Source organism: Carassius auratus, chromosome 21, assembly GCF_003368295.1.
Source record: "Carassius auratus strain Wakin chromosome 21, ASM336829v1, whole genome shotgun sequence".
NCBI classification, from domain to species: Eukaryota; Metazoa; Chordata; class Actinopteri; order Cypriniformes; family Cyprinidae; genus Carassius; species Carassius auratus.
Genome location: NC_039263.1, coordinates 24,847,915 through 24,875,090, shown reverse-complemented (window position 1 = coordinate 24,875,090; position 27,176 = coordinate 24,847,915). Strand labels below are relative to the sequence as shown.

The 27,176-nt window shown below is 38.0% G+C and overlaps 3 protein-coding genes across 6 annotated transcripts; 1 reads left to right on the top strand and 2 right to left on the bottom strand.

Annotated features, from left to right (window-relative positions):
• Window positions 1-2,507: 2,507 nt before the first annotated feature.
• On the top strand, window positions 2,508-5,394 carry LOC113039087 (vitelline membrane outer layer protein 1 homolog). 2 transcript variants are annotated; one of them, XR_003274851.1, is made up of 6 exons: window positions 2,508-2,852; window positions 3,543-3,667; window positions 3,792-3,905; window positions 4,747-4,928; window positions 5,024-5,157; window positions 5,337-5,394. XR_003274851.1 is itself a non-coding variant. In XM_026196986.1 (5 exons), exons 1-4 carry the CDS (start codon window positions 2,646-2,648, stop codon window positions 4,925-4,927), a joined length of 627 nt encoding a protein of 208 aa, XP_026052771.1. In that variant the 5' UTR covers window positions 2,508-2,645; the 3' UTR covers window position 4,928; window positions 5,024-5,266. The 2 variants fall into 2 exon arrangements, 1 of the variants encoding a protein (XP_026052771.1); XM_026196986.1 differs by lacking the exon at window positions 5,337-5,394 and having other exon boundaries at window positions 5,024-5,266.
• Window positions 5,395-13,499: 8,105 nt separating this feature from the next.
• LOC113039088 (vitelline membrane outer layer protein 1-like) lies at window positions 13,500-15,245 on the bottom strand. The gene is made up of 5 exons (XM_026196987.1): window positions 14,913-15,245; window positions 14,576-14,691; window positions 14,303-14,416; window positions 13,606-13,784; window positions 13,500-13,522 (listed from the first exon to the last, which is right to left on the bottom strand). Exons 1-4 carry the CDS (start codon window positions 15,117-15,119, stop codon window positions 13,607-13,609), a joined length of 615 nt encoding a protein of 204 aa, XP_026052772.1. The 5' UTR covers window positions 15,120-15,245; the 3' UTR covers window positions 13,500-13,522; window position 13,606.
• Window positions 15,246-22,718: 7,473 nt separating this feature from the next.
• On the bottom strand, window positions 22,719-26,801 carry LOC113039072 (lung adenoma susceptibility protein 2 homolog). Of its 3 annotated transcripts, none has more exons than XM_026196966.1 (8): window positions 26,604-26,801; window positions 25,746-26,029; window positions 24,880-25,596; window positions 23,922-24,054; window positions 23,675-23,741; window positions 23,422-23,604; window positions 22,949-23,013; window positions 22,719-22,871 (listed from the first exon to the last, which is right to left on the bottom strand). In XM_026196966.1, the coding sequence occupies exons 2-8, from the start codon at window positions 26,002-26,004 to the stop codon at window positions 22,727-22,729; spliced, it is 1,569 nt and encodes a 522-aa protein (XP_026052751.1). In that variant the 5' UTR covers window positions 26,005-26,029; window positions 26,604-26,801; the 3' UTR covers window positions 22,719-22,726. The 3 variants fall into 3 exon arrangements, with proteins under 3 accessions (XP_026052751.1, XP_026052752.1, XP_026052753.1); XM_026196967.1 differs by having other exon boundaries at window positions 22,958-23,013; window positions 26,604-26,800; XM_026196968.1 differs by lacking the exon at window positions 22,719-22,871 and having other exon boundaries at window positions 22,965-23,013; window positions 23,331-23,604.
• Between the last annotated feature and the right edge of the window lie 375 nt (window positions 26,802-27,176).

The window sequence follows — 27,176 nt, the reverse complement described above, 5'->3', positions numbered from 1 at the left end:
CAAATAAAGTTGTTAGATTGTGATGTAATGGTGCTTGCATGCTCCCCTTTAAGTCACGAAATATACATCGGAATATCATGACCATCTTCCTCGGTTTCACTATACTAAATTAATAATTATTTTCATATAATAATTCACTTTAAAACTTTTTTGCCTTGAAGACAGAGTCGGGAAGGGCATAACTGACAAGCATTTACTTTCTCGTGGTGGGGGCACTTATCTGAAGTTTAAAATCATTGGTGTACCCGTAAGCCAATCATAAAGTTTGTTTATGATGTGTGTTATGTGCCGGCTCAGCCACATCGATCTCCCCAGTTTCTCGCTGACAATCGGCAACAGTTGATAAATTAAACTTTTCCCAAAACCTGTTGGGAGTAGTGCCACATCAACACCACCATTCGAAATGTGAAACAAACACTCTTATTTGGGCTTCGGTTGGCAAATGCCAAAAGTATTCTTCAAAACTGCAAATAGCATGTCCACTGTCATTTTCGATCTCCCTAAACTACAATCTTAAATTCGGCACTTAGCACTTAGCGTCTACGTCACGGCTCTCTGCCAGCCCTCTGTTGGTTTGGTTTGTTATCTCAGACTGAGTACAGAAGTGAACTGAAACTGAGCGGAAGTACGAAGTCTGACGTAGTTAGGCTACATAAAGTCTGTTAAATTGAAACAACTAGTCAAGTCTTCTTTATTGTCAATTTTTCAACATGTACAGCATACATACAGAGAATTCTAATTGTGTTACTCTCAGACCCCTGTTGCATACAGAAACACTAACAGTAGAGCATAACAATACAGCTTAAATATAAAATAAAAATTAATACTTGTAAATATAAAAAAAGGTAAATAGCACCACATGGCAGATAGAGTGCAAAACAGTGAAGTAAACAAACAGTGCAGATAAAATGATTGTAGTGCAAGAGAGTTTATTCAGTCTGATTAAAATGACTATAAGCCTAGAGAACAGTTCTTTATTAAACTGTCTGAAGAGGTAGTTAGCAGACCAGTGTTGCACAAAGTGACGGGTGCAGGTTACAGTTTGTTAGTGGGAGGCGGGAGTGGAAGGACCTGGGGATCTGTGGGGGAGGCGGTGCATGGTGCAAAAGAGGGGAGCTTCCTGACAGCCTGATGGATGAAGCTGTCCTTCAGTCTGCTAGTCCTGGCCTGGAGACTCCGAAGTCTCCTCCCTGATGGCAGCACACTGAAGAAGCTGTGTGATGGATGGGTGGGTGGGATCACCTGTGATGCAGAGGGCTTTACGAGTGAGAGGGGTTCCATAAATGTCTTGGAGGGAGGGGAGAGAGACACCAAAGATCTTCTCAGCTGCTCAGAGTCTTTCGGCAGGACGCATTGCAGGCGCCATACCACACAGTGATGCAGTTCGTCAGGATGCTCTCGATGGTGCCTCTGTAGAAGGTGTTCATGATGGGGGCGGGGCTCTGGCTCTCCTCAGTTTGCGGAGGAAGTAGAGACGCTGCTGTGATTTCTATTACTTTACTCTGATTACTTTGTTTAATTATGTTTGTTTTGTTGCCCCTGTGAAATAAAATAAAATAATAATGAAAAAATAATTTCACGTCATACAAAAAAAGAAACTGGCCTGAGTAAATTGTAGAAATGTATAGAATTGTGACTGCAAAAGTAATTAAGGAGGTGAATATACTGTGAAATTACATAGATAAAAATGGCACGAAACTCGAAACAACGGAATGTCTATGAAAGGTTTCTTGTTTTTTAAACAATGGCACTTAACTCAAATTTTAGTTTTAGTTCATTTTCATATAGCCTATGAAACTGCAGCACCCGGAAGAGGATTTCTTAAAGCATTCCACAAACAACATTTAGAAAAAAAAAAAAATATTTTTGCAAAAATAATAATTAGTTATCAACTGAGAATTTGTTATTCTTATGGTCTGGTGGTCATATGGCTTAAATTCGAGAATTCTATATTATACAGCCCTATCGCAGACTGGACTCTGCGAATTGTAATTGTTTAAAGTAATGTACAGATATGTTATTTACAAGTGTGCTAAAAGACTCAAGATAGGCATACAGAGATTTAGCTGGATCAGTGTTTATGTTTTTGTGTGTTCATTTACATACAGGTTTTTGTGTTCAACTGTGCTCCTGGCTGCTGATTGGCTAGAACCAGATATCACAGTATTGATTAACTGAATAAATGCATTCTGAAGCAGCTGTGAAGAATCAGGCAGATTCACGAGATTCAACGTTTCGAGCTATCCCTAAAACGGGATGAGAAATAGAATAAGAGTGAGGAGTTGGCGTGGAGGAGAGATGCTGGAAAACTGTGGTGGGACAGAGGTAAGTTGGCTGTATAAATGTAGGCTACATATTGTGCTGTTTAAGGTAATTAACTAATGAGCTCCTCCTGTGCATAATTGATTGATTACCTGATGTGCTCCTACTGAAATTTGTTAATGAATCTGGCTACTGATTGGCTAGAACCAGATATCACAATATTGATAAACTGTATAAACGTATTCTGAAGCAGATTTTACTAACAGATAGTTCAGAAAGGTTTCCTGTTCTGGTTTGGAAGAAACTGTTCTTTTGAGGAGTCTTGGTTTGTAAACCGAATACATCTCCTCAGTATCTTGATCCATCAGTCTAGGTCTGCAGCAATGCATCAGTTCACTTCAATAATGTTTTCACTGCTAGTCATTACTGGGCTGCAGGTGAGCGTTCAAACGGGAGAAAAACGTTCGGAAGGAAACCTTGACAGACCGTATAAATCAGAGCTAACTGTGACAAATGGAGGAGGCTGGGGATTTTGGGGCGAGGTGGACATGTGTCCAGATGGAACGTATGCCGCAGGGTTCAGCCTAAAGGTAAGCTAAGAATTACAATAGTATGGGGTTTGTCTAATGACTGATTGTTTGATCTCTTATTCATATAAAAAAATGTAGAAAAAAAAAAAGCGGGGGCAGTCGTGGCCTAGTGGTTCGAGAATCTGACTCCTATTCCTAGGGATGTGGGTTTGAGTCTCGTGCTGGCAATACCACGACTTGGGTGCCCTTGAGCTAGACCCTGGTCCCCAAACTGCTTCCCGGGCACTGCAGCATAAATGGCTGCCCACTGTTCCTTGTGTGTGCACTTTGGATGGGTTAAATGCAGAGCATGAATTCTGGGTATGGGTTGCCATACTTGGCTGAGTGTTCCATCCCTTTCACTTTTGACTACAGGCTTAAGGTTCAAACCCTTATATGAATTAACTCTGGAGTTGCTGATAGTGACTTCAGTTCCAGGTATTTCTAAGGAAACTGCACCTGCTCTAGTTTTTGACTGCTTTGCTTGATACTGAAGGAAGCTGAATGGTACTATGGATTGGGTTGGTCATGGATTCCCAGCCCTGTTCCTGAAGATCCACCAACAGTGACCGTGTTGGATTCAAATGATTTCGCCTTTTTTTTTTTTTTTTAAGTAGACGTCAATGTGGTGTTTACCTCCAGGAACACCTGGAGGATTGGAGAAAAGCTTATTCCTTTAGTTCTTCTAATGGGTTGGGTTCTGTTCTTAAGGTGGAAGCTCCTGTTGGTCAAGCGGATGACACTGCACTCAACGGGATTCGTCTTTACTGCGTTGGATCTGGAAACTTAACAGACTCGTATCCCAGCTACTGCAAAGTTCAGTCTGATGTAGCCAGGTAATGGTTCTGTCTAAAGAGTCATGTAGCAGGTTTGCAGTTAAGAATTGCTACATCAAGAGTCCGAGGCAGTCTTTCATAAGCTAGACTAATCCTGTTGAGGTGATCTAAACTCTCTCTTTAGCTGGGGTCAGTGGACTGATATCACATGGTGTCCTTCTGCGTTGTTGACCGCTTTTCAGCTAAGCGTTGAACCACCTCAAGGAAATGCTGATGATACGGCTGCAAACAACATCATGTGAGTTTATGCTGTGCTAAAGATCCTTTTAATTTGGTGCTCTATATGACCATCTTCGAAATTGTTTGTAAAACACTCCTTACTAAATCCTACTGGAACTGATTGCAGGACCCCAAACTGCAACTAAAATGGTTATATTTGTGACTAAAGTTTAGTACTTTTTGCGAGGGTTGCCACTGGTGACTAGAAGTGGACTTAATTTTTATTTTTTTCAAATGTGCATGTAATGCCTTTTACGATTACACTTTTTGATGTAACCGCGAATCAGTTTTGGCAGGAAAAACGGCAGTATTGATGGCATCTGCTAAAAGTTGTTGTTGGTGTTGTTGTTGTTGGTTGTTGTTGTTGTTGTTGTTATGGTTTTCTGATTCTGTATACCATTATAGGAGCTTCTGCAATAATTGCAACATGAAAATGTGGCGTCACATGCCTAGCTCCCACTCTAAGGGTACCTTGGTTCCCAGGAAAAATCTAAAGCACAAATTGGATTAAAATGCTGCTAAAGATGTGAGAAGACAAGACTAACATGGATGATTAAAACGTTTGTTAAAGGACCAACTCATTTGTTTTGTGGCACCTACCTTCCCTTATGAAAGGAAAATATATTTACCAATATTTCTTCAAATCTATTGTAATATAATATTTTCCCTTTTTATTTTCTAATATTTTATGTATTTGAATACATTTAATAATATATTGACGATACATATATTGTAGAATATACAAATGATTGCCGCTTTCAATATATTGGAAAAAATAAATGTATTACATATTTTCCAATATACTGCAATATATTTTTGTTTCATAAGGGTTAATGTTGTGGCTCCCAAACTTCTCTCAGGTTCCGCTGCAGTAATGGTGTTTCCCAGCTTGGTAATGGAACAGACTTGGGTGATTGGGGCGACTGGAGTGACACATGTGAAGGAACCGGGATTTGTGGTCTGAGGACACTGGTAGAACTGCCTCAAGGAAATGGAGATGACACCGCTCTCAATGATGTGATCATGTACTGCTGTGACTAAGGTGACGTGAACAACAAAACTCTCGGATCAGGGCAACACTGTCTGGACTATCTCCGTAATGTTCGTGGTGGCTTCTCTGAGTCTGGCTTTTTTCAGGTGTCCGAGGATGACGACAACCACAAGATCAGATGGATCTCTACTGTTGAGCTAACATTAACAATGTCCTGCACCTAGTCCAGATATAAAGCCTGAAATGTGCTCTGAACCTCATCACTGAGCAGAGGCTGATGGTACAACTCACTTGTGTCTTAATTAATGCACTTCACAATCCATGAACTCCATATTCTACATAAACCGTAGGGCTTCATTATATCCTAACATTAAAATATTCAACTCTGACATCAGTGTTTTTGTTCTGCTTCATTGATTGAGAATTAACAATTGAATATTTTCGCGTTTTATTTCTCAGGCTCCTCACAACGAACCACTTTGAAGAACAGCCACATTTCCACCTTTTTTTTTTTTTTTTTTTTTTGTGTATCTAAAGTTTGAGTATACAAGTATGTTGGGTACTTTAATACCCTGCAACTGTATTCTTAGTCTTCTAAACCGGTATAAAGTCCACTGAGTTGAAGCAGCTCATTTTGTACTTCAGGGACTTGTAGTAGTGCTGAAATCCAACTAAAGATGTACTGAAGTATATTTGTGCTGAAGTGGAACTGTTGTAAGTATATTTCAGGTGCAATTGAGACACTGCACTTAAAAACGGGTTTTCAAAGTTCATTCAACTGTTATCAAGTGACATTAAAGTGCATATTAGATTTAAGAAATGTGTTGTGTACAGTGAGGAGTCTTTACACTTTTATTTTTATTTTTTTATTATTTTTATTTTTATTTTATTTTTTGTACCCTAAAGGTGAGACACTGCTGGCCAAATTTTTTTTTTTTTTTTTTTCTCTCCCAAGAACCTGTCAATTTTTGTTTTTTCATAAAGTGCTTTTCCAAACTAGTGGAAGGAAAACATCCAAAAGACACTGTTAAGTGTTTCTTTCTTTTATAGCACTTTATCTGTTTGTGTCAATCGATTTCAATTATACTTGTTTTTTTTTTTAAGGCCGTTTTCTCAATATGAGTTTTTTTCTTCAACACTGACCCATAAATCTCCACTTCAGTAGCATTTACAAACACCAAACTTGACATTTTTACTCCTGTCTATATTCTGAAGGTTATTACAGGGGGATTTGTTCATAAAATCAAGGAAAAAATATATACAACACTTTATTCCCCCCAAAATTGTGAAAATATATTGTTTTCTGGCTGTTCAAAGTATTTTCTGAACTATGGAGTGACAAAAAAAGATAACCAGAATTCCCTCTGTAAAAACATGTGACATGAAACAGACTTCATCTAGTGTTCAGATTTTTGTACCAGACATTTATGCAAATGAGCACATATTTCATTAAACAATGCCTCATTTGCATATTTAAACATAACATTTGTGAAAACTTGTAATACAAAAAATGTTTGCAGTAATAAATCAACTGGGTAAGTAAGGTGATAACTATTAGTTATTTATTTTGCTCTTTTCACCTGCAGTGTCTCACCTTTAAATAAATCCATTTAAGAATTTCCCGAAAGGTCAGAGAAATGCCATTTTGAAAGGGGTGTGTGGGTTTTTTCATGGTGCCCAATCAACTGAAAGCATCACCATTCACAAATCTACACCCCACCACTCCCACACATTAACACCTGGAGAACACAAAAGCTGACACTACTCCATCTTCAAGGCGTTAATTAAAATTTGGGTCCATAATGCTTTCTCCAGTGGGAAAAGTCATCTGAATCAGGAGAGAAATCTGCACCAATCAAGCCAAAACAGCACGGAAATATGTGGCTGGATTTTGATATGAGAAAACCGGACATTCACTTTACACTGGAGGAAGTGTTCGTATGGATACATTTCTTGATTGGGTTTGTTTCAGCTTCTGTCTTCTCCAGACGTAAACTGCAGCAAGTGATGCAATACTACATTCGGTTCATTTTTAAAGGAATGTGCTTTAGTATATTTGTCATTAAAACCTTATGAAAGGTAATTAAAACATAAAGCATCAAGGAAAGCAGTTTCAAAAGGCCACATGCTTTTACTGACAATGAGCAGCATTTGACCTGATCAGTCAGTGTTTGTCTAAAGTGTTTATTGAATTTTGTGTTTGCAGACCGTTATAAAAAGAGGGGATGCCACACCGTGGTAAACGTGGCTTTGTCCCAACTACTTTTAACATGTGTTGATGCCATGAAATTTAAAATCAACTTATTTTTCTCCTTAAAATTATACATTTTCTCAGTTTAAACATTTAATACGTCCTGCATTTTGAATACATTTATTGAAATTTGAAAATTCCACATGGCATTCTGTTCTTATTCACAATTTGTACAAGGTCCCTACTTTTTTGGAATAGAGATTGTATAAAATATATAGAATACAAAGGAAGTAAAAATAGCAATAGCATAAAAAGAGAGTGATGAAAGCGAAAGAGCCCCAACGTTACCAAATGGTATTGTTTGCTTCTTGCAGGGCTTTTACAGATCTCTCTTAGGGAATGCATGGAAAGCAGCCTCCAAAGGTTTTTTTGACACGTTTGATAAAGTAAACTAATTTAATAGAACATAAAAGTACAATACACAAACGCATACATTCATTACTCCAGTATTATGTTTTCTGTTTGTGAAAGATGTTTTCTGTTTTGAAAGAATGAAGACTGTACAAGTATACCATAGCCTGTTTATTGTATTGTTAATACTTACTATAGGTTAGGGGTTTATTATTCGTGCAACAATCCATATTACCATTAATAATAATTGCTATATGATAAATTATTCTTATCCTCTTTTGAATGTTTACTTGATAATCATATTAATATTATCACTATTTTTGCGTTTCCATTACCAAATGTGGTTTCTTGTCAGCAATAACATGTCTGTGGGCTCTATTATTAACTTTCTAAAGTGTCAAATTAAGTGGAAAAGACCAGTCCAGAAACGCCTCTAATAGCTGGATCTGTGTGCGTCCGTGCCATCACTCACTGTACTCTATCAAGACTCATTCACTTCTAAATCTTCTCTCTTATTTTTCGCATCACGAAATCCTAAGCATTCTTGTAAACATGCAGACATTCATATGGTTATGCTTACTATATCACTACATGTGTTTCTTTCTTTCACTCAAGTGACCTCTTTCCTTTTTGTTCGGAGACAAAAATACGCTTTAAAAGGCTGAGCGACGGTACACTGTTTTCAATCATTCTGACACCCTTGTGCTGCTGGAGACGGGTGTAGATTAAAGTATAGAATAATGGAAATATCTCCTTATAACAATGATTTATTATTGTATGTTCTTTTGGCATTTATTGTCTTGCTTATTGAGAGAACAACAGCAGCAGCAGCAGTGTATGTGATACTTTCTACCTTATATCTTTACTCTTTCCTTTCATTCTTTTCATGGCTTTAGAAAACTTGCATCTGATGTTTCTCTGCGTCATTTATTGCATAACTCCAAGCTTCATTGCAATTTCTTTCTATGAATTAGAGTCTTTCTCTGAATGTCTCTCTGCGAGCGATCGTACAGGAGTGGGTATATTTACTCCAGCTCAGATATTCCACACAGTGTATTTATGTTGTTAGTGATGAGGAGATGTTTAAACACAAAAGATGTTTAAACACCAATTGCTCTAGAAAAATACATTGTATGAACGGATGTAGAGAACAGTGCACTATTGCAGACTTATATAATTACATAGTCAGTCGTGAACTTAAGTCTAAGGTCTAAGGCATGAAACTCCAGAGAGTCCCACTCCGGCCCTGTGTGTGTGTGTGTGTGTGTGTGTGTGTGTTACAAAGCTTTTTAATTTTTTTTCTTTCCTAACCGTTAATGTCCCTGAAAACGGTTTTGCTTGGTTAAATACATATAAAAGTTTAGTTACTTGGTTGATTTTGTATTTGTTATTAGTTAAATGTTAAGCATGCACTGCAACGCGGAGAATAAAACACCAACCTTCAAATAAACGTCAGGCGTTTGCTTAAACAGGAATGATTGCAAGGAAGCAAGCGTTAAAGGAAATTATTCAGAATGATGATTCTGTAATAATTGAATCTCTCTCACGTGGTTCCAAACTCATATGGTCAAGGTCAGTTTATTTATATAGCACATTTAAAAACAGCTAGTGTATGCAAAAGTGCTGTACGTATACAAATAAAGTAAATATAGCGATTTAAGAGAATAAAAAGAAATGGCTCAAAACACAGTAAATACAAAAACACATTAACAAACACAAACATACAGTACAGATAAGTCTTCAGGCGGGATTTAAAAACAGGAAGGGAAGCCGCAGATCTAATGTCTAGAGATAAGCTGTTACAAAGTCTAGGACCGGCCACAGAAAAAGCCTGATCCCCCTTAAATTTCTGGTAACCAATGAAGAGATGCTAGAACATCTCTTAGTACCAGTCAGCAACCTCGCGGCTGCGTTTTGAGTTTTTACTTTTGAGGCGCACAAGATGAATTTAAATAAACCCCTAAACTGGAAAAAAAGCTCTGACAAGTCTATTTGCTTGTCGAATTGTAACTCTGAATCAAAAATAACTCCTATGTTCTTTACATGAGTATGGATATTCACTTGTAAGAGGACAGGCCTTTAACCAAATGGGGGGAGCCAAAGATAATAACTTCAGACTTGTTGTCATTCAATCGAAGAAAATTATCGCCCGTCCAGCTTTAGTGTCGTTTACACAAGCAAGCAAGTCGAATAAGGACTTTGACTCAGGTTTAGTTGACGTACAGCTGGGTATCATCTGCAAAATGTGATATGGGACATTGATTAGACGGCATGATTATTGCACAGGTCTGCATTAGGCTGAACACAATAAAAGGACACTCTAAAATGTGCATTTATCACACAGCACAATGCCACAGATGTCGCAAGTTTTGAGGGAGCGTGTAATTGGCATGATGACTGCAGGGATGTCCACCAGAGCTGTTGCCCTTGAATTGAATGTTCATTCCTCTACCATAAGCCGTCCACAGAGCTGTTTCAGTGAGTTTGACAGTATATCCAATCAGCCTTACAACTGCAGACCGCGTGTAACCACAGCCCAGGACCTCCACATCCAGCATCTTCACCTCCAAGATCATCTGAGATCGGCCACACGGACAGCTGCTGCAACAATCAGTTTGGATAACCAAAGAATTTCTGCACAAACTCTCAGAAACCATCTCAGTGAAGCACATCTGCATGCTTGTCATCCTCATCTGGGTCTCGACCTGACTGCAGTTGTTCTCTTCACAGATGTTTTCACTGTACAGGTTAGATTACAGACAGTGTGTATGGGGTCGTGTGGGTGAGCAGTTTTCTGATGTCAGCGTTGTGGCTCGAGTGGCCCATGGTGGCGCTGGGGTTATGGTATGGACAGGTGTATGTACGGACAACAAACACATTTGCATTTTTATTGATGGCATTTTGAATGCACAGAGATACCGTGACGAGATCCTGAGGCCCATTGTTGTGCCATTCATCCACAACCATCACCTCATGTTGCAACATGATAATGCATGACCCCATGCTGCAAGGATCTGTACACAATTCCTGGAAGCTGAAAACATCCCAGCTCTTGCATGGCCAGCATACTCACTGGACATGTCACCCATTGAGCATGTTTGGGATGCTCTGGATTGGCGTATACGACAGTGTTCCAGACCCTGCCAATATCCAGAAACTTCACACAGCCATTGAAGAGGAGTGGACCAACATCCCACAGACCACAATCACCAACCTGATCAACACTGTGTGCAGGAGATGTGTTTCACTACTCACACATGATACTGACTGGTTTTCGGACCCCCTCTCCCCCTACCCCAGACCCCCCCCCCCCCCAATACAGTAAAACTGCACATTTTAGAGTGGCCTTTAATTATTAATTTCTTATCACGATTATAGTGACCAAAATTATCACGGTTATCAATATTATCACGGTATTGTTATAATGTGCTGGAGATGTTAAAAAAGTACTTACACATTAATCACTTAACCAAGTTTTATATTAAAAAATTAACAAGAAACAAATAAAATGACTTTTTGTTTGCATAATAACTAAAACAATAACATTTTAAATGACAACTTGTCTGACAACAATTGAATAGCATTCAAGGTTTCAAGATTGAGAAATCTAATGTAAAAATAAATGTTCAAATAAAGCTTTGAAAAAGTTTAATAAAAGGTAAACATCACATTTCAGACTTTAAATAAAGAAAAGGTAAATGTAAAAATTATAATTGCTTAATAAACCTCAGAGATTACAACAGCATCGCTATTAAGGCTGCTCCCTGATGCGCAATGGCGAATTATCTGCTGAATTTTAACCACTGAATTTGTGGTAGCGAATTTTTGAAATGAAAATCTGGAAGGAAAATCAATAAATTAGAATGTTGTGCAAAAGTAAATTATTTTCAGTAATTCAACTCAAATTGTGAAACGTGTATTAGATAAATTCAATGCACACAGACTGAAGTAGTTTAAGTCTTTGGTTCTTTTAATTGTGATGAATTTGGCTCACAAAAACCCACTAACTTACTATCTCAACAAATTAGAATACTTCTTCAGAACAATAAAAAAAAACATTTAGTGAATTGTTGGTCTTCTGTAAAAGTATGTTCATTTACTGTACATGTACTCTGTACTTGGTACGGGCTTCTTTTGCTTTAATTACTGCCTCAATTCAGCATGGCGTGGAGGTGATTAGTTTATAGATCTGCTGAGGTGGTGTGGAAGCCCACGTTTCTTTGACAGTGGCCTTCAGCTCATCTGCATTGTTTTGTCTCTTGTTTCTCATCTTCCTCTTGACAATAGCCCATAGATTCTCTGTGGGGTTCAGGTCTGGTGAGTTTGCTGGCCAGTCAAGCACACCAACACCATGGTCATTTAACCAGCTTTTGGTGCTTTTTGGCAGTGTGAGCAGGTGCCAAATCCTGCTGGAAAATGAAATCAGCATCTTCAAAAAGCTGGTCAGCAGAAGGAAGCATGAAGTGCTCCAAGATTTCTTGGTAATCGGGTGCAGTGACTTTGGTTTTCAATAAACACAATGGACCAACACCATCAGATGACACTGCACCCCAAATCATCACAGACTGTGGAAACTTAACACTGGTCTCTAGGACTCTAGGACCTTGGTTTCCAAATAAAATACCAAACTTGCTCTCATCTGAAAAGAGGACTTTGGACCACTGGGCAACAGTCCAGTTCTTCTCCTTAGCCCAGGTAAGACGCCTCTGATGTTGTCTATGGTTCAGCAAATATCTTGACACGTCTGTGTGTGGTGCTCTTTATGCCTTGACCCCATCCTCAGTTCATTCCTTGCGTAGTTCACCTAAATTTCTTGAATTGATTTTGCTTGACAATCCTCATAAGGCTGCAGTTCTCTCGGTTGGTTGTGCATCTTTTTCTTCCGGTCAACTTTCTGTTAACATGCTTCGATACAGCACTCTGTGAACAGCCAGCTTCTTTGATAATGGATGTTTGTGGCTTACCCTCCTTGTTAAGGGTGTCAATGATTGCCTTCTGGTCAACTGTCAGATCAGTGATTTGCTGGGTTTTTTGTTAAATGTTAGCCAAAATCACCACAATTAAAGGAACCAAAAGCTTTTACTACTTCAGTCTGTGTGCATTAGACTTAATACACAAGTTTCACAATTTGAGATGAATTACTGAAATGAATTAACTTTTCCACTAAATTCTAATTTATTTAGATTACTGAATTTTTAATTATGAAAATGTGTGTGAAATATTTGAATTCAAACCTAAAAATTCAAGCCTTTGAAATACAAGGCATTAAAATTCAAGCACTGTTAATTGCAATGCATCTCTTTTTGAGATATGAGGAATTCAGCCTGCTTTGTTTTAGAAACTATTATCATTATTATACTCCCATATTAATCGTGATTAATTGCATTCAAAAAGAAAGTTTTTGTTTACAAGATTTTGACATGGTACAGATATAAGTATATACCTGAGAAAAATTTTGTTTATATGTAAAATATTTATAAATGATATACATTTTACGAATGTACAAATATGCATGTAAATGCATATGCATTTCTAAATATACATGGATGCGTGTGTATTTATATATTCATAGTAAATATGCACATTTTTCACACATATATTATGTAAACACAAACTTATATTTTGGATGTGATTACTGATGATTAATAATTTGAAATGCACTACAACGAGAAAATGTGTGAGTTGAGCAAAGGAACAAATTAATAAAAACAAACAAACACTAATGTCATTTCAAGCTTAGTTAAAATTTTATTAGATGTTGGGATATAATTATGCCCCCCCCCCTCCCAAAAAAAACAGCTTTACAGTTATTGTAGAGTATTGAGTTGTTTATGGATGGCGAAATTCATGAACTGATAAGACACGATAAGTGAGATGATGTACACTCGGTCTCTGCTCTGTTTTTAGGTCCTGATCACATCTCAGGCTTCATTTTGTGATAAAGATTGGCTGTTGTATGTCTTGGTTCATTTGAGCTCATAACAGTATGCTGATCAATTATGATCCATCTGATCTTCTTGCTGATCTTCTTGTCCTCTAACACCTGAAAGAAAAGCCAAACTCAGATAAACTAGATCTTCCAAACAGTGTTGTTCTGTGATCAGAGAGTTTGATTGTTCACATCACCTTAATCACAGCAGAACATGATCACGTCATTGAGAGCGGTGTCATCTCCTCGTCCTTGAGGCGGTTCAATCCGTGTCTTGAGACCACAAATCCCTTTTCCTCCACATGTTGGACTCCAGGAGCCCCAGTCGCCCCAGTTTGTGCCGTCACCCTGTAAAGTCCCTTGAGTGCATTGGAACCTGGAAGAAATTTGGGTTTAACAACATTATAATAATATGATGTTTTAATCAATACTAAGGCAAAACAATCTCTTGGAACTTGCAATTTGACTTGCATCTAAAAAAAATGTTGAGGTGCAACAGAATAAATGTGTTTTATTTCAGTGACACTGTCGTGTATATATCTATAGATGTTCTGGAAACTAAGGTTCATTTAAAGTGGAAACTAGGCATGTGAAGATATCAAATTTTTATTTTGCAATAATTGTTAAACTTTGATGTGCATTGTCATCACCTTATAATGTCAACATAACAATGATGTGATCAAAAAACAAGCGGGAAATAGTCATTGAATGCACATTCTTAAACCATAACACGTATGTTTATATAGTACATTAGCATAAATATTACTTCCAAATTAATATTATCGCAGTCTGGAGCCTAGCGATCAGTTGCAGTGATTTTAAGCATTTTGTAAAACACCAGTCAATTAGAGCACAGAATCAGGTTAAAGTATTTTTAGCACATCACAAACTCACATGATGTTGTTTGCGGCCGTATCGTCACCATCTCCTTGAGAGCGTTCGACTCTCAGCTGAAACGCAGTCAAGAATCCAGAAGGACACCATTTGATATCTGTCCATTGACCCCAGCTGAAGAAAAAAATACAGTTTTATTGATCAAACCAATCATAACTGTTAATAAAAAATCATTTGTCTGGCTTATGGAAAAACTACCTTTGACTCTTAATGTCAAAATTGTTAATAACTGTAAACCTGCTTCTTTATTAGTCTTTGGGCTGAGCTCATTACCTGCCTACATCTGACTGAATTTTGGAGGAGCTGTGATACAAGCTTGGCGTATGAATGCAGTGAAGACGGATCCCGTTGAGTGCAGTGTCATCCTCTCGACCAACAGGAGCTTCCACCTTAAAAACAAAACACAACAACATTAGTAAGACATATTAGAAGAGAAAAGGAGTAATCTGAACTCCAACCTCCAGTGTTCCTAACATCACACATTTTGGATGCCTACTAAAGATGTGATCAGATGAATGGTGTATCGTCAGGAATGGAGCTGAGAATCCCTGACTAACACAATCCATTCAACTTTATGTTTCTTTAGTATTTATATCAATTCTTAGCTTACCCTTAGACTGAATCCTGCGGCGTACGTTCCAGCCGGACACATGTCCCTCTGACCCCACGACCCCCAGCCCCCTCCATTCGGCACGGTCAGCTCTGATTTATAATGTCTGTCGATGCTTCGCTCGAAACGTATTCCTGCGCTCTCAACGCTGACCTGCAGCCCAGTAATGACTAGCAGTGAAAGCATCATGAAAATGAAGCGATGCATTGCTTCAGTACTGGCCTGAAAGATTGAAGTACTGATGAAATTAATTCTGTTTGGTTTGTAAATTAAAGCTGAACCAGAGCAAGTAAAACTGTCTGTGGTCTGTCAGCAGAATCTTCAGAATGGATTTATACACCTGTAAGCTCCGCCCACTGGAAAACCCAAAGACGACAGCCAATGGTGCGGCAGGAGGATTCCTGCATGACACTGTCTTTACTTTTACACAACAATATTACATATATTTACTTAAATACACTACCTCTTTAATTCATCTGACTCTGAAACTCTGAAAATGGTTTTAAGAGATGTGTAACAATTATTTTATTTTGAGTCTTACATCCATTTGATTTACCTCTTATCCACAAACTCATCAGTCTTGGTCATTACACAGAGGTGATTGATGACCCGTGCCTTTCTTTGCTCATTCCAGAATATTTTGATAAGTCCCCATAGATCCGTACACATTTAAAACAAGATTAGGTCATGAGCATTACTATAGAAAAAAAGTTGACCAACTTAACTTAACCAATGTGTTAAAACATCTAAAACATTGTAATCCGTTCTAACCTGAGCACAGATTTGCTGTTATCGATTTACTATAATACACTACAGTTAACAACACACTTTGTTTATTCCTCTCGAGAATGAAGGAGAACAAATATAACTTACACGGGCAATAAAAAATATATATTGAATATACAGTAAGTAAAAATATAAGTATCAATAGCATGAAAAAGAAAGTGATGAAAGAGAAAAAAGAGCCGTGGAGTTACCAAATGCTGTTGTTTGCTTATTGCGGGGGTTTTAGCATATCGTAACTTAGATTTCTGTGAGAAGATTTACACACAGGAGGTCATTAGTGTGAAAGACCTGGGAGAAGTCTGTCTTCAGTGTTTTCTAATCTTGGTGGCTGTCTCTTCTATTTTTATGAAAATAAGACCCTTTAATCAGAAACACACAGAGACCTTTCAAACAACATCAAAATGAATAGTTGCATTGTAATGAACTCTGATTAAGGAAAGAAGTGTTGATGGTCTTCAGACAAACTCATTTCAGGGAAGTGTTTGATCATTAGTGAGGTGAGACCGAGATGTAGATGTTTGTGAAAGATGTTTTCTGTTTTGAAAGAATGAAGACTGTACAATTATAGCATAGCCTGTTTATTGTATTGTTAATGCTTACTATAGGTTAGGGGTTTATTATGTGTGCAACAAACCATTTAACTGTTATAGTTTTCATTAATAATAATTGCTATATAATAACTTTGTCTTATGCTCTTTTGAACGTTTTTTTATTCTGAACCCTACTTGGTCTACAGATCTGTGTAGTAGTGTTGAATGCTACTGTTTTGGCAGTGTGGATAACATCATACTAATATAGCTAATCATTATTTTGCGTTTCCGTTACCAAATGTGGTTTCTTGTCAGCAATAACATGTCCGTGGGCTCTATTATTAACTTTCTTACATGTCAAATTAAGTGGAAAAGACCAGTCCAGAAAATGCCTGTTGGATCTGTGTGCGTCCGTGCCATCACTCACTGTACTCTATCAAGACTCATTCACTCCGAAATCATCTCGATTATTTCCACTGCATGGACGCTAAACTTTCTTGCAAATTGTCTAAACTAAATTATACATGCAGACATTCATATGGTTACGCTGACTATATCGCTACATGTGTTTCTTTCTTTCACTCAAGTGGCCTCTTTCCTCTTGATCGTTCTCCTAATTTGCGGGCATCAGGGAGCCACTATGAATATTTGGGAGCGTGTCTGGGTCTTTGTAATGTCCTGTGTTTAGATGGAGATGAGGGGAGACGGGGGGGGGGGGGGGTGATTAAAGGAAGTGGATGAGGAGAATCACACAGAGGTGTGAAACTTTGTTCTCAATTTCCATTTCAATTTAGGTGTGCTTTATTGTCATGACAAAAACTGTACTTTTGTATCGCCAAAGCAGTTGCAGCTGGGCCGCTTACAAACAGTGCACATATGTATTAACAGAAAGAAAAGTATGATAGTACTAATAAAATTATATAAAAAGTATTAAGCATGTAGTGCCAAATAAATTAGTGTTCTGCATTCATTAGGAAGTGCAGTTCTGTTTCCATCTGATTCAGATCACAGTGTGAACACAGTCTCAGTTTTTCTGTGTCTGGCCGTCTCTATCATCAGCTTGTGTCCGCTGAGTCTGTATCTGGTCAGTGTGCTTCTCACTTTCTGATCTGACCCTGTGTACAGATACTCTGCCGTACTGTACTCTGTCTTTGGGGTCGAATAGCATCGCATGTTACTCTGTTGTTGTGTTTGGGTTTGTGCAGTAATCTGTCTGATTCTGATGTGATTCAGAGCATCAGTAGATGTTAGTGATGCATCAGGACTGAATCTGGATCAGCTTGCTTTCTTTGCTCATCTCGTGGTGTTGCAGGGCTTTATAATGATATGATCGGAGGTCACTGAGTTTCAGATGTTTTTTTTGTATCTTTATGATTAGAGGATATTTGCCTAATTCTGCCCTGCATGCGTTATTTGTTGTGTGCATGTAGGGTCTCAATTGGATGTTTTTCCCATTTGGTGAGATCTTGATTTGGATTGGTCAGTGGACCCCACACCTCACTGCCATAGAGTGCAATGGGGATCAATTACTGATTCTAATATTTTCAGCCAAATTCTAAAAGGGATTTCTATAGGACGATGTTGTTTTATGGCGTAGAAGGCCCTGCGTGCTTTATCTCTCAGTTCATTCACAACATCCTGGATGTGATTTTCAAACCCAGGTAGTTGTAGTGTGATGTGTGTGTTATCGGGTTAGTGCCTGATGTAAATGTGTGTTGTGTTCCCTGGGATCTGGATCTTTTCTGGAATACAGCAGGCATCTGATCTGTGAGGTGTGAGGGTGATCGCTCCAGACTGCTCGCCCGGTCACTGATGGAAATGTTAAATAATGTTGGGTTTAAGCAGCAGCTTTGGTCTCTCTCAGTTGGGGGGGTTGTCTTGAGCGAAGATCTTGTGAGACAGAGTTCAGGTGTCAGTTCTCATAAAGGCCCTGATATACTACAAACAAAGTTCGTTTTCGTTCTTCGTCTGGGGGCAAAAAGAAGTTTGAAAAGGCTGAGCGACGGAGACGGGTGTAGATTATTGTGAAGAATGATGAATAATGGAAATGTGTCTACAACGACGCACTGATGGTGTCTCTAGGAGAGAGCAATGGTCCGAATAATGAGATGGTCAGACAGAAGAATAATGATTAGCAGCAGTACAGAGTCAAGCATCATGTTTGCAATACAAAACAAGCTTTACATTTCCATCAAAATCACTCCTTCAAGTGTGAATGGATCATAGTCTGAAAACTTTAGTATGACGTGGAAAATATATCTGAGTTATCTCAATAACACAAAACTGTTTTATTTTATTAGTGTTCATTTATTTTATTAAACTGGATAAATTATAACACATTTTATATATAACATGGTGTCATGACTTGATGTAAACAAAGCTTTATTATTATTTGGCATTTAATTTATTGAAACGTATATTTGATTAAACGCTAATTTATATTTTTAATCTGTACTTTTACATTCTTTTCATGGCTTTAGAAAACTTGCATCTGATGTTTCTCTGCGTCATTTATTGCATAACTCCAAGCTTCGATCCAATTTCTTTCTCTGAATGTCTGTCTGCGAGCGATCGTACAGGAGCGGGTATATTTACTCCAGCTCAGATATTCCACACAGTGTATTTATGTTGCTAGTGATGAGGAGATGTTTAAATACAAAAGATAAACACTAAATCTACATCAGTATTGTGATATCTAGCTCTAGCCAATCCTCTGCTGCTGCTGCTTCATAGGCTTTATGATTACATAAAATCTGAGATAAAAAAATGTAAGTGCCATTAAAAAAAAACAACAAAACTGACATTTCATAGAAATGAAATTGCAGTTGTTATGCTTTCAAAGTTCATGCCATTTGTATTTTATAATTTCACACTAATTTTACTACACTACTTGTGCAGTCACAATTCTATGATAGGCAATTTACTCAATCCAATTATTATTATTTTTTTTTTTAATAATACATAATACATACTAATACATAAATAGGTTAAGCAAAACAAATATTTCTATCTGAAGACTTTTTAACTGCAGGCAGATGTACATTATTGCACAAATTGTTCTGGAAAATACATTAAATGATCAGCTTTAGAACAGTGCACTGTTGCAGACTTCTGTAATTACATTATTTCAATATAGTCAGTCGTGAATTAAAGTGGGCCGGTTTAAGACATGAATCTCCAGAGCTGAGCTTTAGCCTTGTGTGTGTGTGTGTGTGTGTGTGTGTGAGACATACTTGGTAATAAAGCTTTTTCTTTTTTTTTCTTTCTTAACTGTTATTGTCCCTAAATACCAATAAAAGTTTAGTTACTTGCTTGATTTTGTATTTGTAATTAGTTAAAGCTTTAAGGAAATGATTCACTAAAAATGATCATTCTGCTTTAATTTAATCTCCCATGTGGTTCCAAACCCATATGAGTTTTAGTTTTTTTGAGCCACACAAGATGAATTTAAATGTCATAAAATTATTTTCATACAACTTCTAAATAATTTGCATTAAGTAAAGTAAGCATACACAGAACATCAGCCTCAGTTAGCTACAAATCAATGTTCTGATATGTTATTGTTCCAGTCAGTGATCAACACAACGTTGCAAAACTAAATGATTAAATGGATATCAGTCAGAGACCTGCATGTTAACACACTTCAGACAAACAAACACTTCAGCCATTTTTGACTGGTTAGATCCAATCCTGCTCATTGCTGGTAAAAACATGTGCCCTCTGAAATGAAGTTTAAAAATATAATCTGCAAAACCGAATAAAAATCAAGAATAAGAATGTAACTCACTAAGACCAACATATCCAACAATTATAAATAGGCGCGTGAAAAGAGATACATTTCCAATGATGATTTAAAGAAGATGATTACTCTATAGATTGAGGCAACGAATTCCACAGCTCAGGAACTAACACAGAAAAGCCTCTACACCTTTAGATTTGAAACGAGACAATGGTATGGTTTATATATTATTAGAGGATAATCTAAGAGATCTAAGAGACTGGAGCCAGACCTTGCAAGGCTTCAAATACTTTAAATGCTGCAGCATTTTGAAACAGTTTTAAACGTGAAAGGGAAAACTGGTTGACACAAGCATATAAAACATTACAATAATCAAGCCTTGTTGAAATGAAGACATTAATAATTGTCTCTAGATCCCTAAAAGATAGAGATTTTAGTTTACATAAACCCCTAAGCTGTAAGAAAAAATAACACCTAGGTTCTTTACATGAGTATGGATATTCACTTGTAAGAGGACTGGTCTTTAACCAAATGGGGGGAGCCAAAGATAATAACTTCAGACTTGTTGTCATTTTACCAAAGAAAATGATCGCCCGTCCAGCTTTACAGTCGTTTACACAAGCAAGCAAGTCGAATAAAGACTTTGACCCAGGTTTAATTGACGTACAGCTGGGTATCATCTGCAAAATGTGATATGGGACATTGATTAGACGGCATGATTATTGCACAGGTCTGCATTAGGCTGAACACAATAAAAGGACACTCTAAAATGTGCATTTATCACACAGCACAATGCCACAGGTGTCACAAGTTTTGAGGGAGCGTTTAATTGGCATGATGACTGCAGGGATGTCCACCAGAGCTGTTGTGCTTGAATTGAATGTTCATTTCTCTACCATAAGCCGTCCACAGAGCTGTTTCAGTGAGTTTGACAGTATATCCAATCAGCCTTACAACTGCAGACCGCGTGTAACCACAGCCCAGGACCTCCACATCCAGCATCTTCACCTCCAAGATCATCAGAGATCAGACACACGGACAGATGCTGCAACAATCGGTTTGCAGAACCAAAACATTTCTGCACAAACTGTGAAAAACCACCTCACTGAAGCTCATCTGCATGCTTGTCATCCTCATCTGGGTCTCGACTTGACTGCAGTTCGTCATTGTAATCAATTTTGAGTGGGCAAATGCTCTCATTCATTTACATTTATTCATTTAGCAGACGCTTTTATCCAAAGCGACTTACAGATGAGGACAGTGGAAGCAATCAAAAACAACAAAAAGAGCAATGATATATAAGTGCTATAACAAGTCTCAGTTAGGTTAACACAGTACACGTAGCATGGGATTTTAACTAATATAATAAATAAAAAGAAAACAGATAGAATACAAAAATAAAAGAATAGAGCAAGCTAGTTAGAGGTCTTTGCACATACACACACATACATTTACAATTGCATAATAAATGAAAAGAAAATAGAATACAAAAAGATTAGAAAGGTAGTTAGATTTTTTAAAGAATAGAATTAGACAAGTAAGTGTTAAAGTTAGAGGGTCAAATAAAGATGGAAGAGATGTGTTTTAAGCTGATTCTTGAAGATGGCTAAGGACTCAGCTGCTCGGATTGAGTTGGGGAGTTCATTCCACCAGGAGGGAACATTTAATTTAAAAGTCCGTAAAAGTGACTTTGTGCGTTTTTGGGATGAACGATCAAGCGACGTTCACTTGCAGAACGCAAGCTTCTAGAGGCACATAAGTCTGAAGTAATGAATTTAGGTAAATGGGTGCAGAGCCAGTGGTAGTTTTGTAGGCAAACATCAATGCCTTGAATTTTATACGAGCAGCTATTGGAAGCCAGTGCAATATCCAGCAACACAGCCACTGAAGAGTAGTGGAGCAACTCGCGGCATATTTATTAATTAATTAATTTATTGAAAAATTTTCTTGTGTAAAAGGCATAAAAGGTAACATGCTAATTTGCATAATTTAATTATTTAATATAATTTAAATAATTTTCTTGCTGGCAAATTAAATAAAAAAAAAAAAAACGAACAAAAGTACCAATTCATTCTGAATATTTCATATTATTTTAATCTGAATAGTTTGATGATATTGAGGGGGTTATATTAGTTGGATCTGATTTTTGGGGGGGGTCATGACCCCCCTAACCCCCCTGCAAATTACGCGCATGTGTGCAATAATCTAATCAACATCTTGATATGCCACACCTGTGAGGTGGATGGATTATCTCTGCAAAAGAGAATTGCTTACTAACACAGATTTAGACAGATTTAAAACAATAGTTGAGAGAAATGGGCCTTTTGTGTACAAAGAAAACGTCTTAGATCTTTGAGTTCAGCTCATGAAAAATGGGGGAAAAAAACAAGTGTTGTGTTTATAATTTAGTTCAGTGTAGATCCAGCAGAATAAGATCTGATCATTTGGATTCAGCTTTCGCAGTCTTTAGTAACTGAAACCCGACTGGTTAACGTCCAGTTTGTTGTTCTGTGAAAGAAACAGTGATACCTGGTTGAAAACAACTCGTTTTGAGTGTTTTCACTATAAATGGAGGGTTAAAGACTTTTCTATAAGAAAAGTGATATAAAACAGCTTTGAAACGGCTTTTCTCAATAGTTTATTTACATTTTTTATCTTTCATGAGGTTTTAAAGATCCTTTAAAGCAGGATCAGCTTTTTAAGCTAATATGATCAATGAAACCTCTGTATCTGTAGGATAAGAGTCTGTGATTTCTGATTCACAAGTGTTTATTGATTCTGGCCCGGTCTGTGATATTATCTACAGGAGTGTCTGTACAGTCTGTCCCATCATGCTCTGCGCTGGCCTTCCTCTCGTTCATGTCGTCCACAAGTGTTTTCAGTCTGTCCAGGTGATGAAGAGCTCTGAGGAAACAGATCAAAGATCAACAACACCGGACAAGCTTGAGTTCATGATACGAGATCCACGCTGCTTCACTGACCCTCCTGACCTCTGTAATGACTCCACATTTCCCAGGTCAGCTTCTTCTGTTTGCTGATCAGGAACCTTAAAGAGGCAAATATTTATTAGGTCATCATTTACACCAAACATCAGCTTCTGAGTTTACATCTCACAAATCCAAAAAAAAAAAAAAAAAAGGTAATTATGATTTTTTTTTACTTTCACAGTATGGACTTCTAGCTCAGAAAAAAAGTCTAAATTATGAGATATAAAGTCAGAATTGTAAGAAAAATGTCTGAATTAATTATCTTTTTACACAAAGTATAATAATATTGCTCATTTATGAATGCATTTCTCATCTGTACGTTGTTTTCTATGTAGCCTCATGCATAAAAAGTCCTTCTTCTAGCATTCTCACTAACATTTCCACACGATGTGATCACCTAGATCACCACATTACTCAATGAAACGGACAGCTTTGTCAACTATAGCAGGAGTAACGGCTCCATTCACCGGCTCCGGTGCGTCTCTCTCCAGATGTGCGGCTGAAGACGCAGGGGTTTTGGCGTCGCTGGAGGCGTGTGATTGGCTGATCTTGTGCTCGACGGCCTGCAGGCGGAACAGCATGTGTTTGAGCGCCTCCACCGGACCAGGATGCTTTCTGCTGCTGTATCCTGACGAACAGGAAGCTGCAGACTGGACACAGACAGGTTTAGACTGAGTTTAGATGACCAGAAGACATCCTAATGACTGTCACACACTGTACCTTGCTCCTCTGAAGCTCCTCGGGCGCTGGAGGTTCATCAGCGCCACCCACTGGCACTGGAGGTTTACTACAGACGGTAGGACATGATTTATATTTAATAGATGGTTTTATTCAAAGCATTTACACATGCATTCAATCACGCATTCCCTGAGAATCAAAGCTTTTACCTTTGCATTGGTTTTAAGAACCAAAAACACATTTTTTACATGAAATAATTAAGTTTCAGTGTGAAAACAGCATCACTCACAAGGTCACGGGTGGATTGTCCCAGGATCGGTCGGCGTCCAGAGCGTCCTCCGTGTCTCCTGAACTGTTGAGCTCCTTCAGCGGCTCACAGAGAGAGAAGGAAGGAGAGTTTAACATCTGCTCGGCCTTATCATCTGACCAGAGAGAAGCAGAAGAAGAGACCAGAGAGGAACGATGTGAGGCGGCGTGGTGTCCAAAACTAAAACTACATATATCAAACACATTTTCATTCATAGAATTAAAGTAAACACATAAAACCTTTCCTAAGATTAATTCACTTAAATACAGTTCAATTACACATTTTCATGGAGTTTAATCTGAAGTACTAAAATGACTAAACCCAAAATAACAAATGTATAAAACAAACAGTAAAAAAAAAATAAAAAAAACAATTGAAACTTATAAAAAAAACACAAAGTTAAAATAAAATCTCCCTTTTTTAAATTAAATTTACAGAAATTTGAAAAAATCAGATATTATTAATAGAAATATTAAATATACGGGGTATATTATTAAACAAAAACATATTAATACATTACTGAAATAATGTATAAAAAAAGGAATTAAAAAATGTTTTTCTGTTTGTTGCCGAGCCAATATTTATAATTTTCATTTAATTTATGTTAAAGTACTAAAATTACTAAAACTGAATAAACAAAAAAAAAAAAAAAAAAAAAAACATAGTTGTCAAACATGTAAAAATTGAAAATATAAACATAAAAACTAATAAAATATTAAAGATAATATTAAATAGGAAAAATATTATTAAACTGTCTCTTTGCAAGACATTTAATTTTCATTTAGTTTAACGCTGCATTATTCATTCATTCATTAAGCCCAAGAACTAAATTACTAAACCTGAAATAAATAAACTACACCATGAAAGTGAGTACAAACACTAATACATAAAACTTCAAAAATACGTCATTTTATTTCCATTTCTGTTGTAACTGGCAGACCTTTGTAAAGCGGTCCTTCATGAATCGGTCGTCTCTTTGCTGCCTGGAGTTTCTGCTCAAACTGTAAACGCAGATCTCTCAGACTGCTCTGACCGATGGACTGGGATCCATACGGCTCTCCTGCATGACCTTTGACCCCTCGCTGACCTCCAGCATCTCCACTGGACTCTTCCAGTTCTCCCACCCATGAAGGGACTCTGTGAGGAAGAGGACGGTCGCTCTGCTGGCCGTCTGATCCTTCACACTGTCTCAGCCACTCCGGATACTTCAGCTCAGGAACGCTGGACATCCCCGAAAAATCCATTTCAGATTTCTGGCTGGTCATCCAGCGCGGGAGATGCCTGGATCTGGGTGGAAGCGTCCGATTGGCTGGTGGGATGTCAGGGGGAGGAGCTTGACGGTGTGACCGCAAACTGTCCATCAGTAAATCATCCACAGGACGGGGTTTCCTGCTCGCTGCTGTAACTGGACTCTGTACGGAGTGTTTATGGGACATACTTGACCGGGAGTGTGACCGGGAGCTGGAGTTGAAGCTCAATCCCATCGGAAAGCTCCCAGAGCGGGAGAGGAGGGCCGAGGTGCGGGTCACGGGGAGAGAGCCGTCATTCGGGAGAGCCAGGAGGTCATCAGTGGTCATACTGAGCCGGTCCGAGTCTCTGTTCCGGACGGGAATGTTCAGGAAGACCAGCTCTTCATCCGTCAAACTCGTCTTCAGCACTGCAAATAAAAACACAGGATGATATGAATGAAATCAAGAGAACTGACACAGCTGATCTATTAAAATACATCTAGGTAAAGACAGTGTGTTGTTCATAACCCAGAATATTCCCCTAAAACTTTGATGTGCAGTGACTGTGCTGGGTTACCGTCTCTGTTTCTGGGACGAGGTTTTGTCCTCTCTTTGGGCAGCTCTAGTTTCCCGGTCGTGGTCTCAGCGTCTCGTAGACTCCTCTGGAAGTCAGTGATGTAAGCGTCCAGCGCCTCAGACGCAGAGATGTAGTGTCGGTCTCTGTATTTGATGAAGGGGACGGGCTCCGGGTGTAAGGAGCTCTGCAGGGGTCCGGAAGAGGCCAGCAGCGACGTCACACTCGACTCGGGAGACATCAGACCGTCTTCAGACGCCATCCTCACACGCTGCACTCATAGCACTCTGCAAAAACACATGCATTTACATTAATGTGCCATTAACACACAGGATGCATGAAGCATGGAGAAATGTTACAATAAATAAAATATTAAATAAATAATACATTAACCAATACATTACTATTATGATGATTAGTATAACACATGCGAATATAAAAGAATTTCCATATCTATAATATTCCCCACTATTTTATTCTACACACATCTATAATACAATTAATATTATGTTTTCCAACATTTTAATAGTCTTTAATATTTTAGAGTGGGATGATCATATTTTGGGGACCGTGACATGTACAAAGACTGCTTCAAATAAATAATAATAACAGATTATTAGTTTGGGAAGATTTTTCAATACTTTAAGTTCGTGTTTGAAAGGAGTTTCGGGTTTTTCTGTTTCTGTTGCATAATTATGGCTGAAAGAGATTTATTAATATATACCATAATGAGTGGAATGTGTTTAATGATCAAGACAGAGTCTGATAAATAAAGACGAATGTGACTGCGGATGTTTTGAATCGATTTTGGACTTTCATTTCCTACATCAAGGTTGAATTCAGCAAAAAAACGAAACTCACCAGATGAATCCAGTGCAGATCACGAACAGAAAGTGAAAGTGAGAGTAAATTAAAGTAAAAGTGATCAGAAGAATCTGTACATACACGTCCACTAAACATTCAACACAAAACTCAAATCACTCAGACAACCGCCGCCAACAGCTCTGCGCATGCGCACTGAGTCACGTGACCTAATCTAGACGCACTATGTGCGCTAGCTGTTCCACTCAGACGAGCTCTTACGAGTCACAAGACTTCTCAAAATGTTCTACGCTAGCTGTGCCGCTCAAATTACATCAGTGAAATGGTTTGGAAACATAACGAAATTTGATTAACTCATGCAGGTTTTCAAAATCACTCTAGACATGACAGGAAAGAAATAATAAATGGTTGAAATTGTCGATTTATGTCACAGTAATTCAGGTGAATGTGAAGGTCCGTCGAAACTAATGAGTGAGGGTCTTAATGAACATCCTATCAGAATCAAACAGAGGGAATAATAATAATGTGGTATAAAAGTTCCTGACTCATGAGTGGGCGGCGGTTCTTTCATTTCTTGCTAGAAAAAGAGTAGATAGGATGATAAACAACGCG